Raw genomic sequence first — 17,682 nt, 5'->3', positions numbered from 1 at the left:
CTTAGATATTGGAACAATGCTATCATGTCACCCTCTACTCCTGCTTTTCATTAAACTTGTAACTGTGTCTTCTGTCTTGAATTTGTGAAAGGATCCCCCAAAACCTTTTCTTCAATGATGAAGCCCAAGGAAAGCTCAAATGTTTCCAAAATTTTCCACAAGGCCACGATTACCAATAACAATAGCTACTAGGTGTTGTTATGCGCTGGACTTTAAGAATTTACATAATGATATAGTCTGTTTCAGGGAGAGTGAAAGAGACAGAGTGAAGATGACTCATCTACATAGGAAGCCACCCCGTCTTGCACTAACCCACCACCGCATTCTCACACTGCATTCTCACAAAAATGTTTGGCAATCTTAGAAATTCCCAGCTGTTCTCTGTCTTGCAGAATATGTATAAATGAAAGAGAGCGACTGGACTTTTTTCAGAGGATAAACCCAAACTCACTTGCGCAAAGGGTTAACAATCTCCGTTCTCAAGAGATCTCGTGTCTCGGTGTAAGATTCCCCATCGTTCTTGTCTGCTGGGCGTAAAAGCATTGAATCCAACACAGACGTAAAGGAGAACATACTGTAAGCAGAAGAGAAAAATGGGATCTTCAGAGGTTTTCCCCCAGCTTTGAAGAGAAGTGCAGGGATGTCAAACACAAGGCCCACAGGCTGATCTGGCCCGTGATGTGGTTGAATCTGGTCCGAAAATATAAGGGATGGCCAGCATGGCTTTGGCCCGATCTACCCACTGTCAAAAGGAAACATGCCAGCAGTTTGGGGAGTGGCATCAAGCTGGCCATACCCACCTAGTTGGCCATGCCTATCCAATCAGCCATGCGCATCCGCCCAGCCCCCTGAGGTCAACCACTGATGTGGTCCTCAATAAAATTGAGTTTGACACCCCTCGTCTAGTGGTTACAAACTGGGATAAGAGAAACCGGGGAAAGGAAAAATTGGATAATACACATTAGGCTTCAACTTACAACCATAATTGAACTGGGTGTATGCGTGAAATACGTGTGCATGTGCAGAGGGGTGTGGTGTGTGCAGAGGGATTGCGTGTGCATGGGGAGAGGCGTGCAGCAAATGGGGGTCATGCATGCATGCGCAGGGGGAGGAGGGTTGCGTGTGGAGTGCATTATAGGTGCAGGCACACAAGGACGAAAAGGTTAGCCATCACTGGCATATACCATTCTGATAGCCTCCATGATCAAGTGAAAACTTGAACTTGAGCTTCCCTCATCCAAATCCAATCACCACGATTATGGCTCTCCACATCATTTATCCTTAATCCTTTATCCTTATCCTTGCATGAAAAGGAACGTGATCTGCCAATGTTTTCTCCAATTCTCCAAGTACTGGCAGATCTTCCCAGATTCAACTAATTGTAGGCCATAGACATTTCAGCTCCAAAGGGGAAACCAAAGCAGGGTCTAACGGATAATACACCTTACCAGAACAAAGTAGCATCGAGGTAGCAAGAGTTGCAATGACCTTGGATCCCCTTCTTCCACCCTGAGAGAAGTTCCAAACCTTGATTGCCCAATGGTGGTGGTGGAGTATCTTCTTCCACTTTGGCACTGGCATAGACCCGAAAGTCTAGGAGAAAAGAGCAAAGGATGGAACTAACAGCCATGAAGACACCCTTCTTGCATGGTTGCTCCTTCATCCTTTCCAGAAAGAAGCTTCCAAGATTCCCCATCAGGGCTAACATAGGCTAAAACAGGAACCCTGTAAGTTGTCTCCCATCTCTCCATTAGGATAAAGTCAACAGTCCTACATTAGGAATAATGAGAGAAATAATCAGTAGTGTCAGAGAACTTCTGCCTCCAACACAGAGATGTATAACAGAGGTTGAGTATTCCTCCAAAGTACAATTTAGTGTTGGAAACAATCAGATGGGACTTTCCACTTAAAAAAAAATGGAACAAAAGCAAAACCAATGAAAAGGTCTATATTAAAATATAAGCAAATAATTATTACAGTGATTTAGTTTTTTTTAACTTCTATTTACTAGATCATTCACTTCAATGGAGTTAAAAAGAAACAGGGAGGAAATGAGGATTCAAAACCTCTTACACCCAACTTCTGAGGGAGACCCAATTCTTCAGCCTCTCTCCTATATGACCTAGCTTGAGAATTATTGATTAAACCCAAAGTTTAATCACTAGTTCCAGAGGAGGATTGATAACCCTTTGGAAGTTGCTACAATTCTACATGTCCCAGCCAATCTATCCAATAGCTATGGAGAGTGGATGCTTTAGTCAGAGGTCACCAAACTTGGCAACTTTAAGGCTGGTGCAGAATTCTGGGAATTAAAAGTTCACAAGTCTTAAAGTTGCCAAGCTCAGAAACCCCCTACTTTAGTCAAATGACTTTTGCGAGACCCCTTGTTGCTTACTAAGGTTAAGAAGAAGCTAGTCAATTTCCAATCTTCAGCCCGCTTTGCTTCTAGTCTCTCTCTTGGCAACTTTAAGATCTATGGACTTCAACTCCTAGAATTCCATATCCCAGCATGTGGGCTGGGGAATTCTGAGTGTTGAAATCTACGTATCTACTGTTGCCAAATATGAGAAACACTGTTTTAAATCTGGAATCAATTTCCAGAATTCCATTCCCTTGTGTGATGACCTGGGGTGTTGCACAAAGGTAACACAGTCACATAAGTAAGAAAAGTCCCTTTAATACCTCCAACTTTGCCCCCAATGTCCAGTTACCTTCTGCTGGAGAAAAAACTCTCTCAAAAACAGTATTTAGGTGGAGTAAATTCAGTCCGAAAACAAAGTACGTATCAACTGTAAATAAAAATTCACACAAACCACACTGCAGCAATTAACTGGACAGGTCAGGATAAGGAATTGCAGACTTCAAAGGCCAACAAAACACACAGAGTTGGGAAGATGCCAGGAACCCAGATAAGCCTCGACAATAAAAGATAACTCACGATTTGCTTCCAACAAGTTGCTGTGCGCAATCTCCCTTTTTAAACGCTGTGTTCCCAGCTGTAGCTAATGAAGGGAACCAGGGCATTTCCCTTCCCTGTAAGCCATGCAACTCATGTTGCTCCCTTCACCGTTCCTCCCTGCATGAACTAGGATGAAGAGGGGTTGGGCCTGGATCTTCTTCTGAATTCCTTCTGCCTTGCTCTACCTCTCCCCTGCTCTGCCCAGCCAGATATTGCCCTTCCCCAGTTTCTTCCACAGCCACCGAAGCCATGCTCACACTCCCTGTCAGCTGCTCAGCCTCCCCCTCAGAATCAGATTCCAACAGGGGCATGAAACCTTGCATAGTGACTAGGAAATTCCAGGAATTGGATTCCACATATCTTATTGCTGTAAAAGTTGAGCAACATTGCTGTAAGCCATACCCAAGGAGTTGCATCGCAAAACAGGATTTTCAGGAGTTTGCAAGGTGTCAAAACGTGAGTCAGGATGGCAGTGGCTCAGCTTGACAAAGAGGGCTTTGTTTGGTTGGCAGTAGAAATAGCGGATCCCTTTATATTGTCCATCTGTGCAGCCTGTTGGTAGCGGTTCTTCCTAGGAAAAAGTAAAAAAGAGGTGAGCTTGTACATCCTCAATTGCCCTCAACCTATTCCCTCTGTCATACAATTTATAACATCTTTCAATTTTGTTTATTAACATACCTTACTGTTAGCAACCAGAAATTCTGAAATGTGTTTTAATATTAGTAGCTTGTATTGGTAGTTAGGCTGTTAGTTTGAGCTCCAAGCTTGGCAATTTGGTTACAAACATTTCGCCACCATTCAAGGAGATATCATCAGTGCGTTTTGAGTTGTGCTTGTCTGTCAGAACACATCTCATTAAAAGGTATTTAAAGACCTATGTTCTGACAGACAAGCACAACTCAAAACACACTGACAATGTCTCCTCAAATGGTGATGAAATGTTTGCAACCAAATTACCAGGCTCGGAGCTCAAACCAACAGCCTAGAAATTCTGAAGTTTAGTAACAGGAATTCTGGTCCCGATTATGATCATAATTAAAAGAACATCTTGCTGGCCTAAAGAGGTAAGGAGGATTCAGATGGCCCTATGTTATAATATGTTAAAATATGCCAGTGTGTCTCAAACTTGTCAGTTCGAAGATGTATGGACTTCAACTTCTCCAACCAGCAAGAGGTCAACATGTTTTCAAGTTTCCAAGGTTGAGAAGCACTACATTATTATTCTCTAGTTGAAGGGCCATAATAGGACTGGTTTTGATTTACAGATACATTTTTACTAGCATCAAGGAATTAGCAGGCATCTAACTCATCTGGGAAATAACCTTCTGAAAGTGATGTGGAATCACTGCATATCTATGGAAAAGACTAGTAAGTTACTAGACTAGTAAGAATAAAATGTGCAACTGTGCCTCTTCTTGTCTATGGAGATGCTCAATCATCCTGGTCACGGTAGTCCCAAAGATGTTTTTCCAAAAGGCAACTGGGCTTTCTTGGTTTTTTTCTTTGAAATGTTTCACTTCTTATCCAAGAAACTTCCTCAGTTCTGAACTGAAGAAACTTCTTAGATGAGAAGTGAAATATTTCCAAGGGAAAAAATAAGGAAGTCCAGTTGCATTTTGGAAAAGCACCTTTGGGTGTGTCTCTTCTCCTATTTTTTCCCCTCTCACCAGCTCCAAGCCAGCAACTGTCTCATCTGCATCTGGTAAGTCTCCAATCCAACGTATCACACCATAGATGGGTGGATTATAAACCTCCACCATGGAATTGATCTCCAAGGAATGGTGGTCATATTCTCTGCTGTCCTGGTCCTCCTCGGATTCTGCCTTGCTTTTCTTCTTCTTCCTCTCAAAAACTTGTGCTATTTCTTCCTTGAGGTCCTCAAAATTTGATGAAGGGGCTAAAGGTGGAGAATTCTGGGAGAAACACTCCTTCATTGGTGGCGGATATCTGATGGAGGAAGTGGATGGGCAGTCTTCATATTCATCTGAGGTAGGGGTGGAGGAGCTGCTATTCAGGACCTCTTTACTTTTATCAACTTGTTCTTGAATATGAGAGGGGGGGGAGAGAGAGGGAGAGAGAAAACTAAGTATTTTAACCACAATCTCATTCTAATATACAAGTAGTTCTCAAGATACGACCGCAATTGAGCCAAAATTTATGTTGCTCGAGTAAAACATTTGTTAAGTGAGTTTGCCCCATTTTTCTTGCCATAATTCTTAAGTTCTTAACACTGCATCTGTTAAGTTAGTAACATGGTTGTTAAGTGAATCTGAATTTCCCCACTGACTTTGCTTGTCAGAAGGTCTCAAAAGATGATCACGTGATCCCAGGACACTGCAACCATTATAAATATGAACCAGTTGCAAAGCCCCTGAATTTTGGGGGTTGCTGCCGCTGTTGTGTAAAAAATGGCCATAAATCACTTTTCCCCCCTCAAAGTTGTAACTTTGAACAGTCACTAAATGAACTGTTGTAAGAAGAGGATAACCAGTAGTTTTAGAAGAGTGTGTGCCTTTGATGTTCAATTTCTCCCAATGTGCAATTTGGATTTTGGACACACAATTTATCCTTTTAACAATCTGAATTAAAATGAAAATCTCAACAATTCCAGAGCAAGTTTCTAGAATAGGATAGGATAGGATAGGATAGGATAGGATAAGATAGAAATAGGAATAGGAATAGGGATAGGGATAGGGATAGGGATAGGAATAGAATAGAATAGAATAGAATAGAATAGAATAGAATAGAATAGAATAGAATAGAATAGAATAGAATTCTTTATTGGCCAAATGTGATTGGATGCACAAGGAATTTGTCTTGGTGCAAATGCTCTCAGTGTACATAAAAGAAAAGATATATTTGTCAAGAGTCAAGAATCATAAGGTACGATACTTAATGATAGTCATAAGGTACAATAAGCAATCGACGCATACTAGAAAACAGTCAATATAAATCGTAAGGATATAAGCGCAACAATGTTAACAGTCATATAGTCAAAAGTGGGATGGGGTGTGTGTTCAAGAGTGATGAGAAGATTAATAGTAATAGTAATACAGACTTTGTAAATAGTTGGACAGTGTTGAGGGAATTTTTTGTTTAGCAGAGAACTCTTAAAGCTTTGCAGTACCTAATAAAACCTCACAAAGAAAAAGAAGAGTGAAAGCCCCTTTGGTTATTTAATCTATGAACAGATACATAAGGAATGCTTGTGCCTTGGTCAAAGATGTGCCGGTTGTGGAGACAAATCATATGGAGATAGACAAAGCTCTATTGTTGGCTGAAAATTCAAATAATTTGCAGAAAATGTTCTATACATTATAATATGCAATGGTTTTGAAAAAATAATGCATCACTAACCAAGATGTCAGTGTTTGACAGAGACAATAATGAATTATTACCGCAATCAAAGTTTATTCAAAAAACACAAAGGTTCAATGTTTTGGCAAAATGTGAAAAATGCAAGAATATCCCCAAACCTTGATTAGTATAAATCTTACCTTTATATACCTTGGAAAGAGGGAGCAATATCCCATATTTGGGTGATGGGAAATGACAGAGAGGTGTACCTTTGAAGTAACCATCCCAGGATCCCACAGGCTGATCCTATAGCAAGATTTAAAAGTAGTGAAGATGATGGAATACTTCATTTAGAGTTTCTAAGCCTTGACAACTTGAAAAATGTGGACTTCAACTCCCAGAATTCCCCAGCCATCCAAAGGCATTGGATGTAAAGTCCAGATATTTTAGAGCAGACTAGCCTTGTTGGCACCTCTCTAAAGATGTTGCATCTTTTCTTGGGTTCATAGGGTAGTTCCGTAATTATAAATGAAGAGACCTTTAAGTTAAGGAAACCTCACCAAGGAAGTCAAGCAAAAGACACAGCTATGACGCTGGCAGTTATTTCTTGTGGACTCACATTAAACCACTTTTGGGGCTTCAGATCCCTAATTGTGACCTTTCATTTCCTTCTTTTCATTTATCTGAACTTTTCTTTTTTGCTGAAAACTTTTCTTGGTTTGATGTAGAGGAAATCTAAAAATGATAACCTCTTTATTTTCAATGCTAACCTTTTTTCTGCTTGTTTCTCTTAAACAGGAAGAAAAGGCTCCAATGCTATTAAATTTCAGCTACTTGTAGCTGTATCTACAACAAAAATAAAAAAATGAAGGTTTCTTTCTATATAAGCTGCTTTCTTAAAGTAGTTCTATTTTGTAAGGAGCCAAGAATTAGCACAGTGTTGAGCGGCTTACAAATCTAATCAATAAATACAATAATCAATATTTACTTTAAAATAAAAATGTATGCATAATTGGCCAAATCAACAATATATTTCAATTAGTTATACAGACATACATCCACAACTCAAAACGTTTGGGGGGAAAAAACCCATGACATTTAACAAAGTCTACAAAATACTAGCATGAGTTTAGATCTGAAAAGCTATTGATAATTCAGCATGACAAACGTTTTCCATTTTTGTCCTAATTTCCACTGGTAGAAGAAACAAACATCTAACTTTCCCCTGCTCCTACTGTTTCAACATTTTTAGAAATGCTGAAACAGTGAGAGGAAATACTGAATATTGAAAAAGGGTGTCAAATTAATGTTCAGGAGATTCTATCAACCAGACAAGTACTTACTAGAAATATTCCCACAAATACTCCCGCTTCGAATTTCTCTGGAAGATGGTTGCAGTATACCACAGTACCAGTAGGGGTGCTGTTTTCCATCTTGAAGGAGACTCGGTCTCCAATCGTTAGCTCTGGGGATGACAAGGGATCTCCTGTGGTAAGCTGGACTCTTTTACATTTCCGGATCCCTCCTTTTTGAGGTACTGCTGGACTACCCTCAACCAGTCTGTCAGGTTCAATCCGGCTGACAGGTACAAAGACGCCACAGTTCTCATGGCAGGAGAAGAACTTCTGTCCTTTGAAGGAGCCATCTGTGAAACCTTTCCCGGTGGCTGAACCCTATAAAAGAGGACAATGGCTCTTCCAGAAAGATAATCTATTCCTTATCTCACTCTCCATCCAGTGGTGGGATTCAATTTTTTTTTACTAACGGTTCTGTGGGCGTGGCTTGGTGGGCATGGCATGGCTTGGTGGGTGTGGCTTGGTGGCCATGGTAGGGGAAGGATACTGCAAAATCTCCATTCCCTCCCCACCCCACTAACCTACTTTCCAGCTTGGTTCTCCTGTGCAGGGCAACAAAAGAAGACCCAGCCTATCAGCTGGGATGCAGGAGGCAGGGAATAGATGGGGGCGGGGCCAGTCTGAGTTGGTATTTTCTGGTTCTCCAAACTACTCAAAATTTCCGCTACTGGTTCTCCAAAACTGGTCAGAACCTGCTGAATATCACCTCTGTCTCCATCCCTCAGCGGGCAGATTTAGCTGAGAAACTGCACCTCAGTTTAACCATTGAATTCTGGTGGTCAAATGAAGATGAGAATCTTTTTGATCAATATTTCTTGATCTCAGCAAGCTATGTGGACAATTCCTGGGGAATTCTGGGAGTTAAAGTTCACCCATCTGCCACAAAGAAGAGGGAGGGTCAAGCTATTCTCCAAAGCACCAGAAGGAAGGACAAGAAGCAACGGATGGAAACGAATCAAAGAGAGAAGCAACTTAGAATTAAGGAGACATTTCCGGACAATAAGAACAATTGATCAGGGAACGACTCCAGAAGTTGTTAAGTGCTCCATCATGGGAGGTTTTTAAGAAGAGATTGGACAATCATTTGTCTGAAATAGTATCAGATTTCCTGCTTGACCCAGGAAGGTTGGACTAGAAGACCTCCAAGGTCCCTTCCAATTCTGTTATTCTGTTCTGTTATTCTTAAATTGGCTAGGTGGAGAAACATTGCTCGAGACCATTATACAATTTTTTTTAAAGAAAATCTCTTCAGAATTATCTATTCAATCCTGCTCTGGTTATTCAAGAGAAGATAGCGATGTGCCAGGCTCAACAAGGAAATCTTATTGCATTCTATGATTTTAATATTCAAATAATTTTCAAATGGTGGGCATGCAATTTGATTCCTTTCCCAAATTCTTGTTTCTGACTGGTTCTCAAATAAAAATCCAACCATGCACAGAATCATTGACAAAGTTTGTCATATGTAGGAGTTAAACTATTTTTTTTAATAAATAGAGGATTCTTCGATGAACAGTCAAACCCAGCTTGCTTTTTTGAGCAACACTTCTCTCTGACCCCATAAACATGCTGAAGGCATAATAAAACTAGCCTTTAAAAATGTGCTTGCAGATTCCCATAATAAGCAAGGCAGCATAATGCAAATAGTGGCTTATTTGTTTGCTGTAGGGATATTAAAATCACTCTTTTGGCCAATTTTTCTTTAAAAGCACTTAACGTGAGCTATCATATCAGCTATTTTTGTAGCCAAGATATAAAAAAGGTTGTAGTGACTTCCCATTCTAAATTACATTACAGGTAATCCTCATGATCACAATTAGCCCAAGTGAGTTTGCCTCATTTTATGACCTTTCTTGCCAGAGTTGTTAAATGAATCACTGCAATTGTTAAGTCAGTAACGTGGTCAATGGCTTCCCCATTGACTATGCTTGCCAGAAGGTTGCAGAAGGGGATCACATGACCCTGGGACATAGTGTCATAAATATGAATCAGTTGTATCTCAATTTTGATCACGTGACCATGGGAATGCTATAACGGCCATGTGAAAAGTGGTCATAAATCACTTTTTTTCAGTGCCGTTGTAATTTCAAACAGTTACTAAAGGAACTGTTGTATGTTGAGGACTACCTGCATGTGAAACAAAACTTAGAAATACAATGTGTTTTGGTTCCAAGCTTGGATTAGCATTTAGACTTATATACCGCTTCACAGTGCTTTACAGTCCTCTCTAAGCAGTTTACAGAATCAGCCTATTGCCCCCAACAATCAGGGTCCTCATTTTACCCACCTCGGAAGGATGGAAGGCTGAATCAACCTTGAGCCGGTCAGTATTGAACTCCTGGCAGTGGGCAGAGTTAGCAATAGCGCTTAGACTTATACACCATTTCACAGTGCTTTATAGCCCTCTTTAAGTGTTTTACAGAGTCAGCCTATTGCCTCCAACAATTTGGGTCCTCATTTTACCCACCTCAGAAGGATGGAAGGCTGAGTCAACTTTGAGCCTGGTGAGATTTGATCTACCAAATTGCAGGCAGCCGGCAGCCAGGAGAAGTAGCCTGCAGTAGTGCGCTCTAAGTACTGCGCCACCACGGCTCATGTGATCAACATAGTCCAAATGGCTTGGGATTTCCATTCAGATGCGTTTGCACAACCGCAAACTGAGCACAACCGCTCTGCCAACGGTATTACTCACCACCAGCTCGACCCCAAAGATGATGCTGGTATCTTGCTTGTTCTTGTCTATGGGTCCTCGGTATCGGATGATGCCTGGAACTTTCTGCCCAGAAGCAGAGGTGATCTGGACCCTCACTTGGTCACCCTTCCCCAGGGCGCTGAGCTTCTGCATCCACCGCTCCTGCTTGAAGAGTGCCAGGCGTTCATCTCCGTTGGTCACGGCTTCTAGCAATCCAGACTGGGCTCCGCTCAGTTCTCTGGCCATCGAGGGTGGTACCCGCACCACCTTTTCTGCATCCAAGACCTTGGCCCAAAATGTTCCATTGGGGGAGACTACACGGGCATCTTCCTGACTTAGTAAGCTACCCCTGGGTATCTTGACTTCTCCACCTGCTTTCGCTTCCCCTGTGAAATCTTTCACAGCTATATAGAGTCGTCGCGGCTTCATTGCTTTGGATGGTGATATTGACAAAAGAGAGACACCCCAATTACCTGCCAGGGGAAAAAAAGGAAGTGAAGCAGTTCAGGTATCAATAGAAGATAATAGCACTTAGACTTACAATGCTTTACAGCCCTCCCTAAGTGGTTTACAACAACACTTAGATTTATAAACTGCTTCACAGTGCTTTTACGGCCCTCTCCAACTGGTTTACAAAATTAGCATATTGCCTTCAACAATTTGGCTCCTCATTTTACCCACCTCAGAAGGATGGAAGGTTTAGTCAAGCTTGAGCCTGGTGAGATTTGATTTGCTAAATTGCAGGAAGCTGGTAGGCACAGAAGTAGCCTGTAGTACTGCACTCTAACCACTGCACCATATACAATGTCATCCTATTGCCCCCAGCAATCTGGGTCCTCATTTTACCAATCTCGGAAGGATGAAATGCTGAGTCAATCTTGAGCCTGGTAAGATTCAAACTGCCAACTGTAGTCAGAATTAGCCTGCAATACTGCATTCCAACCACTGTGCCACCATGGCCTCAAATATTTTATTTGCCTTCATTCGTGAGAATATCTGTAGCTTTGATGCTTTCTGAATTTGGTTGTTTTCTTGCAGACATTCATTACCCAACTAAGTAACATCATCAGTACTAGAAGTGCCCTTCTAGCACTGATGTGTTACCTAGTTGCATAATTAAATGTCTGGAAGAAAACAACCAAACTCGGACAGCACCAAATACCCTATAGTCTAGGTATCTTATTTAGTTTGCATCTGTAGTTTAAAAAGTTCCCTCTCAGTCTCTTTTCTTGGCAACACCATCATCACAAAAGGTTAAAAAAATAGCTCACAATGAACATCTCAATCCATATGAAGTTCAATGGCTACTGATTAGGAAGCCCTTGAGACATATCTTCAACTAACACTGTACGACTGAACTCTTCCATCTCTGATCTCATTAATATGCTACTGTGCTGCCAATTTTATGATAAAACCTGTTGCTCACATTTCACGCCACTTCTAAGTGAACTCCCTGATGAAATCTTAAGCTTTCATTTCTTCACATAAGAATGATGTCACTCTAAAGGTAGCCAATTTTTATTTCAGAGTTTGTATTATTAGGAAACAGGTGATGAATTTTGAAAACTATTGTTCAATCTGATTAAAAAAAAACCAGCATGTACATTTATCTCTTATCTGTTACTTTTATTTTATATTTTCAAAGATGATTAGGGGACCGGAGACGCTAAAACGTATAAAAGAACGGTTGCTGGAATTGGATATGACTAGTTAAATGAAAAGAAGGACTAAGGGGTGAAATGATACCAGTGTTCCAGAATCTAAGGGGCTACCACAAAGAAGAGGGAGTCAGGCTATTCCCCAAGGTGCCTGAAGGCAAGGCAAAAAGAAATGGATGGAAACTAATCAAGGAGAGAAGCAACCTAGAACTAAGGAGAAAGTTTGTTGTAATTAGAATAATTAATCAATAGAAAGGCTTACCTCAGAAGTTGTGGGTGCTCCAACATTGGTAGTTTTTAAGAAGAAATTGGATAACTGTTGTCTGAAATGGTATAAGGTTCCCTGCCCAAGCAGGGTGTTGGACTAGAAGACCTCCAAGGTCCCTTCCAACTCTGTTATTCTATTAAATTATTTTTTTTTAAGGAAGAAGTGGATAAAAAGGCATCCCTAAATAATTAAGTCTAATCCATTAGTTTTCTCCTTCCTCACTTTTCCTGACCCTTTCTTCTGCAGAATGTGCCAGTTTCGAAACTGAGCCTTGTAATTCTGTCTTTTAACAGTTGCTTATTTAAACCATATCTCTAAAGCGTCCACTGGTTGCACTTTCATTCCGGGTCAAAGTTGCTTTTAAAAGAAAACAAAAAACAGGACAGCCTCCACTGATCTGGTCTGCTGACAACCCTGTAAGTTGACGTATTTAAAACCGGCTCATGCTGTTTAATTTCAAATGAGATGGCAGAATGAAGGCCTTCTTGGCAAGCACCGAACCGCAATCTCCGCATCCTTCCCCTCGTTTTAGCAGACCAGGATTCCGCGGGCAAGAGATCGTGAGAATGCGTGCAAACCAAGAAAGATGTATAGCAATAAACTCCGCAATACGAGACCCTGAAAAACTCACCTGGAAAGCCCAGCGGATTAAACTTCCTGGACTGCACGGAGAACGAACACCCTCAAAAGCCGCCGCGGGAAGGAAAAATGAAGTTGAGGAAGTTTGCTGAAAGTTTTTAAAGGGGCGGAAATCGGGAACCAATGAGAAGCCAGATGGAGGGAAAGGGAGCCAATCAAAACTGAGCGTAGGTGTGCCTGATGGGGGAAGAGGTCTAAAGAGGTCTAAAGAACAGGAGTTCCCCGGTTTTTCTTTTCTTTCCCCAATTATTGAATCGTTCTGGGGGGGAAATAGCATTTATACTGGTACAAAGGGGGCAGAATCAGATGTAAACGTGCGCGAGCGCTCAAATAGCGACTTGGCCAGGGAGAGAGGCAAGGCAAAGGATGAAAGAGTTTTAATTCGGCTTGGATACCCCACCAAACAATTAGATGCCAACTTTCTTCCTGTTCTCGACGGCGCGACGCACGCAGCGATCTGCAGCCATTAGCACGTGAACGCGGCTGGGTTCCCACGACACTTTTGCCCGTTCCTCCTTCGATGCTTCCCAATTTCGGGTACGGCCAGGCTCAATCGCCTGGAGCTAAGAAATGTCCGTCTCTGTCCAGGAGCGCAAATCTTCGAAGAGGGAGAAGGCAAGAACGCCTTTAGCGTCCCGATAAGTTTTGCGGAGCCAACAGAGCACCATTCTCACGTGCACAAAACGGAAGTTGCAGCAGCCTTGGGAGGGGGAGCGGGAGAACCCCGCCGTTGTCATAGGGAGAGGGGAAAGAGTCAAGGAAACTCCCCACCAACAGCCACATGAAGGCAGCAAGGCAAATGGATGGAGAGGGCTGAAATAGAACCTCATTTACAGCAACAACAAATATGTAGGAAGTTTTGACAGTTGCTATGCAAGTTGCCAATCCCATTCAGAGTTTTCCAGCACTCGAGGATGGCATGGTGTGTGTGGAGGGGAGTGGGGGGAGATCTCATCCAAGACAAAAATTGGCAGGTTTTGATGCCATCCACCAATGCTGGAAAATCCTTGTGAGAATAATTAATCAGTGGAAAGGCATTGCCTCCAGAAGTAGTGTGTGTTTCATCACTGGAGGCTTCCAAGAAGAGATTGGACAGCTATTTGTCCAATAGTGTTTCCTTGTGAAATAGCGGGGGTTGGACTAGAAGACCTCCAAGATCTCTTCCAACTTTGTTATTTGAGTTGTAATTCAACTCATTGATTCCTTCGCTGATTCCTGACTATTGCCTTGTTTTATAGGCTGCATCTGACTTACGCTATTCTAATGAATTGTCTTTTTCACTTGATTGCTTCAAATCAGTTACAAGATACTTTATGTGGGGTTGTTACCATTGCAAGAGATGGAATTGATGGTCTCTGGGTTCCCGTCCAGCTCTATGATTTTGTGAAGGAGGAATTCTTCCAGCAGGTGTGTTTTCTTGGGCATCTCCCCTCACACCCAAATGTAATTTACTATCTATTTTTCTTTAAATCCTTTCAAATACTGATGAAGTTCTTTTGAAATCAGGGTGGGGGTGATACAAATCTCTCAATGAAAGGAAACATATTTCATCCACTAGGGGGCAATAGAGAATCACAAGGATACACAAAGGCATGTGCAGGTAGCCTTCAACTTAAAACCAATTGTTTAGAGACAAGTTTGAACTTAAGGACACCAGTGAAGAAAGTGAATTACCACCAGTCCTCATACTTATGACCATTGCAGCATTCCCATGATCAGGTGGTTGAAATTTGGGTGATTGGTAACCAGCATGTATTCACAATGGTTGCAGCACCTCAGATTGCCATTGGTGAGAAGCCGGATTTCCTTAATGATTACATCATTTACTTAACTGTCATGATTTGCTTAACCACCATGGCAAAAAAAAAAAAGAGATCAGGAGCTAGACACAATTCAGTTAAACCACCTTGCTTTAGTCCCAAAGGTGCTTTTTTTTTAAGGAGGCAACTGGACTTTCTTGTTTTTTTTCTTTTGAAATAAAAAAGTATTTTGCTTCTTCAGAATTAAAATTGAGACTTTTTCTCTCATGGCAGATAAAATTAGGGAAATAGAGGCCCAGAAGCCTTTCAAGGCTACAGGCTATTCCTGGATTCAAATGATTGCATACATACTATATATTAAAATGAACATATGTGGTAACACAGTTGGCCCTCTAGGGTGGAAGGTTTCAAAACCCCTTCTCCAGAAAGCTGCTGGGTATCCCCATCTTTTTTGTTTTTTGTTTATAAAGTTTATTCAAGATTTCAATAAAATTTTAAAAAGAGAAACAAGTTCTCACATTTTACAGCATTGTTATAACAATATACATATTCTTCAGTGACAATTCGATTCATTTACTACCAATAAATCTATTGCTTGTTTACTAAGTCCTTATTTATGTTATTATTAAATTACCGTATTTATATATTTACAGTATTTTACATATATACACATTTACATACACATATGCAATGTATCCAATTCTTCTTTAGGGTGGGTATCCCCATCTTAAGGCCACCATCTGTCATGGTGTATCTGCTTAGTAGTTATTAAGGCCATTAGCAGTCTTCAAGGAGATATTTATTTATTTATTTATTTTATTTGTTTGTTTGTTTGTTTGTTTATTGAATTTATATTGCTGCCTATATGCCCATGGCAACTTGCGGCAGCTTACAGAATATAAAACCATATTTAAAATTTAAAAAAACAATAAAAACTAACAAAAAGAATCAAATAAATTAATAAAGTACAATAGAATGAAATCTGGAAAAAAATCATACCCCCACAACTCCCACTACACCACTCCGATGATAGCAGATCACACGAGCCATTTGATGGGCTCCATCCTGCTCTGGGTTCCCCAGGCCCGCTGGCAGAACCAGGTCTTCAGTGCCTTTCAGAAGAGTATTAGAGTGGGGGCTGTTCTAATCTCTGGGGGAATGATGTTCCAGAGAGAGGGAGATACCACGGAGAAGGCCCTTCTTCTGGGTCCCACCAGGTGTATCTCCCTCGAGGATGGGACCCACAACATTCCCTGCCTCCCTGCTCTAATGTGACTGGCAAGAGATGTTCTTTCCTAACCTTTTCCCAAAAAATTAATATGGGAAAGAGATTGGCCTCCCCCAACACTGCCTGCTTTACTAGCTATTAACAAAGTTACAGGTGGAATCTTTTTTATACAGTTCTATAACCTCCTCCCTCTTCAGCACAGAGATATGTAACTAGAGCAGTGTTTCTCAAACTTGGGCACTTGAAGATGGATGGATTTCAACTCACAGAATTCCATAGACCTTATAGTTTAACCAGCTTAGCTGCTTGGAGAATTCTGGGAATTGAAAGTCACCCATTTCCAAGGGCCAAGATTGAGAAATTTTGTCCTAGAGGTTGCAGCCATCCCACACATCTAGGTCAACACTTAACTAAGGCGAGAAAAGATGCCAAATGATCTGCAAAATCAATCTAAGAAAGAGAAAGAAAGAAAGAAAGAAAGAAAGAAAGAAAGAAAGAAAGAAAGAAAGAAAGAAAGAAAGAAAGAAAGAAAGAAAGAGTGTGAAACACTTATTCTAACTTGAAACATTCTCCCTACAAAAAAGTCAAAGTAGATAAAGATACATGCTAGAGACGTACCAATTAGGGACAGCAATTTTAAAAAGATGCAAACATCAAAAACATGCAACCAATGGACCACAATATGGCGCTCATATGTTACAATTAGCAAGCCCTTTCTTCCTACTTCCAAATTATATCTCCATTCAGAAGAGAAGGCTTAGTTTTATGGAACTTTGCTTTAATGTATCAATACTAGTGAATCTTTTATGCGGACAAAGAGGGAAGGACTCAGCAATATCTACAATGGAAGAATGGGTAACAATGCTGATGGGATTGGAAGAGATGGAGACATTGGCAGCTTTGATTAAAGAAAAGACTAATTTTATTTCTACTTGGAAATCAGTTTTTATTTTCTTTTAAACATCTATCTTCTCTTTTTCTTGTTATTTTTTACTTTTTAAAATTATTTTTTCTTCTTTGCTTATATTTTAATCTGGTGTTTCTGAAAATCAATTAAATTATATTTTTTTAAAAAAAAGACCCAGTCTAAGATGAGAGTTAAAAAAAGAAACAATGATATATCCTTACAAAAAAAGAAAAAGAAATTCTTATCCAAATGTCTTCCCATTCTTATAGGGGATGTATGACCCTTTAAAACAAAATGCTGCCTCTGTTCAAGTTGTTATCTGGGAGTTTCTTTTTCCTGGAAATATTCTACTAGGGGTTTGGCATTATTTTTAAAAGTTTTCTAAATCTCTTAAATCCAGCAAAGAGAATGAAGTTGTAGTATCCCTCACTGCTGCTTTGTGAAGGGTATGTCTTTCCCTTGTATGCTGAAACTTGGATGGATGACAGTGAGTTAGGAATGGAGTTTGCAGCCTGTGTTCATGAGTTGCAATAGGTGTTCAATTGTAAAAGAGTAGTTTACAATAAACTATTACACTGGCCCAAATTGTCTTATGATAATTGTCCCTATGAAAGGTACAAGACTGGTGTCAGCTTTGAAAGCCATAGTATCACCAGAGGCTCCCACGCTGCCACATTCTTGTGCTTGGGAAATTGAAAGGGGGGATTTCTTGGAGCGTATGTGGTTATCACATAATAGCATTTTTCTTTACAGTCAAGTTTATGTTATTCCTACACCTGGATAAAGAGTTGTTGAAGGGACGTCTCAAGTTGGAACAGATGGTGATTAGACCATGTGATGGAATGATGGGTGCGGGGAATGGATTTTGTATTTTTAATTATTGAAGGAAAACCTGGAACTCCCAGATTCAGGTTTTCCC

The 17,682-nt window shown here is 40.7% G+C and overlaps 1 protein-coding gene across 2 annotated transcripts in view; it reads right to left on the bottom strand.

The window, feature by feature from the left end:
• LOC113450838 (ubiquitin carboxyl-terminal hydrolase CYLD-like) overlaps positions 1-12,973 on the bottom strand; it is a 29,678-nt gene extending 16,705 nt beyond the window's left edge. The window contains exons 1-8 of one of the 2 annotated variants that reach the window (XM_087916267.1): positions 12,861-12,973; positions 10,304-10,776; positions 7,600-7,929; positions 6,457-6,562; positions 4,627-5,000; positions 3,362-3,530; positions 1,449-1,593; positions 452-574 (exon numbers count right to left, since the gene is read on the bottom strand). In XM_087916267.1, coding sequence (XP_087772393.1) covers positions 452-574; positions 1,449-1,593; positions 3,362-3,530; positions 4,627-5,000; positions 6,457-6,562; positions 7,600-7,929; positions 10,304-10,732 — 1,676 coding nt within the window. In that variant the 5' untranslated portion in view covers positions 10,733-10,776; positions 12,861-12,973. The remainder of the gene's footprint in view (positions 1-451; positions 575-1,448; positions 1,594-3,361; positions 3,531-4,626; positions 5,001-6,456; positions 6,563-7,599; positions 7,930-10,303; positions 10,777-12,860) is intronic. The other variant, XM_026722152.2, reaches the window with a different exon arrangement.
• Between the last annotated feature and the right edge of the window lie 4,709 nt (positions 12,974-17,682).

Source organism: Pseudonaja textilis, chromosome Z, assembly GCF_049901715.1.
Source record: "Pseudonaja textilis isolate UNSWEBS1 chromosome Z, rPseTex1.2, whole genome shotgun sequence".
Classification (NCBI taxonomy): Eukaryota; Metazoa; Chordata; class Lepidosauria; order Squamata; family Elapidae; genus Pseudonaja; species Pseudonaja textilis.
Note: the sequence above shows the minus strand (reverse complement) of the source record. Positions and strands in the feature narration are given on the sequence as shown.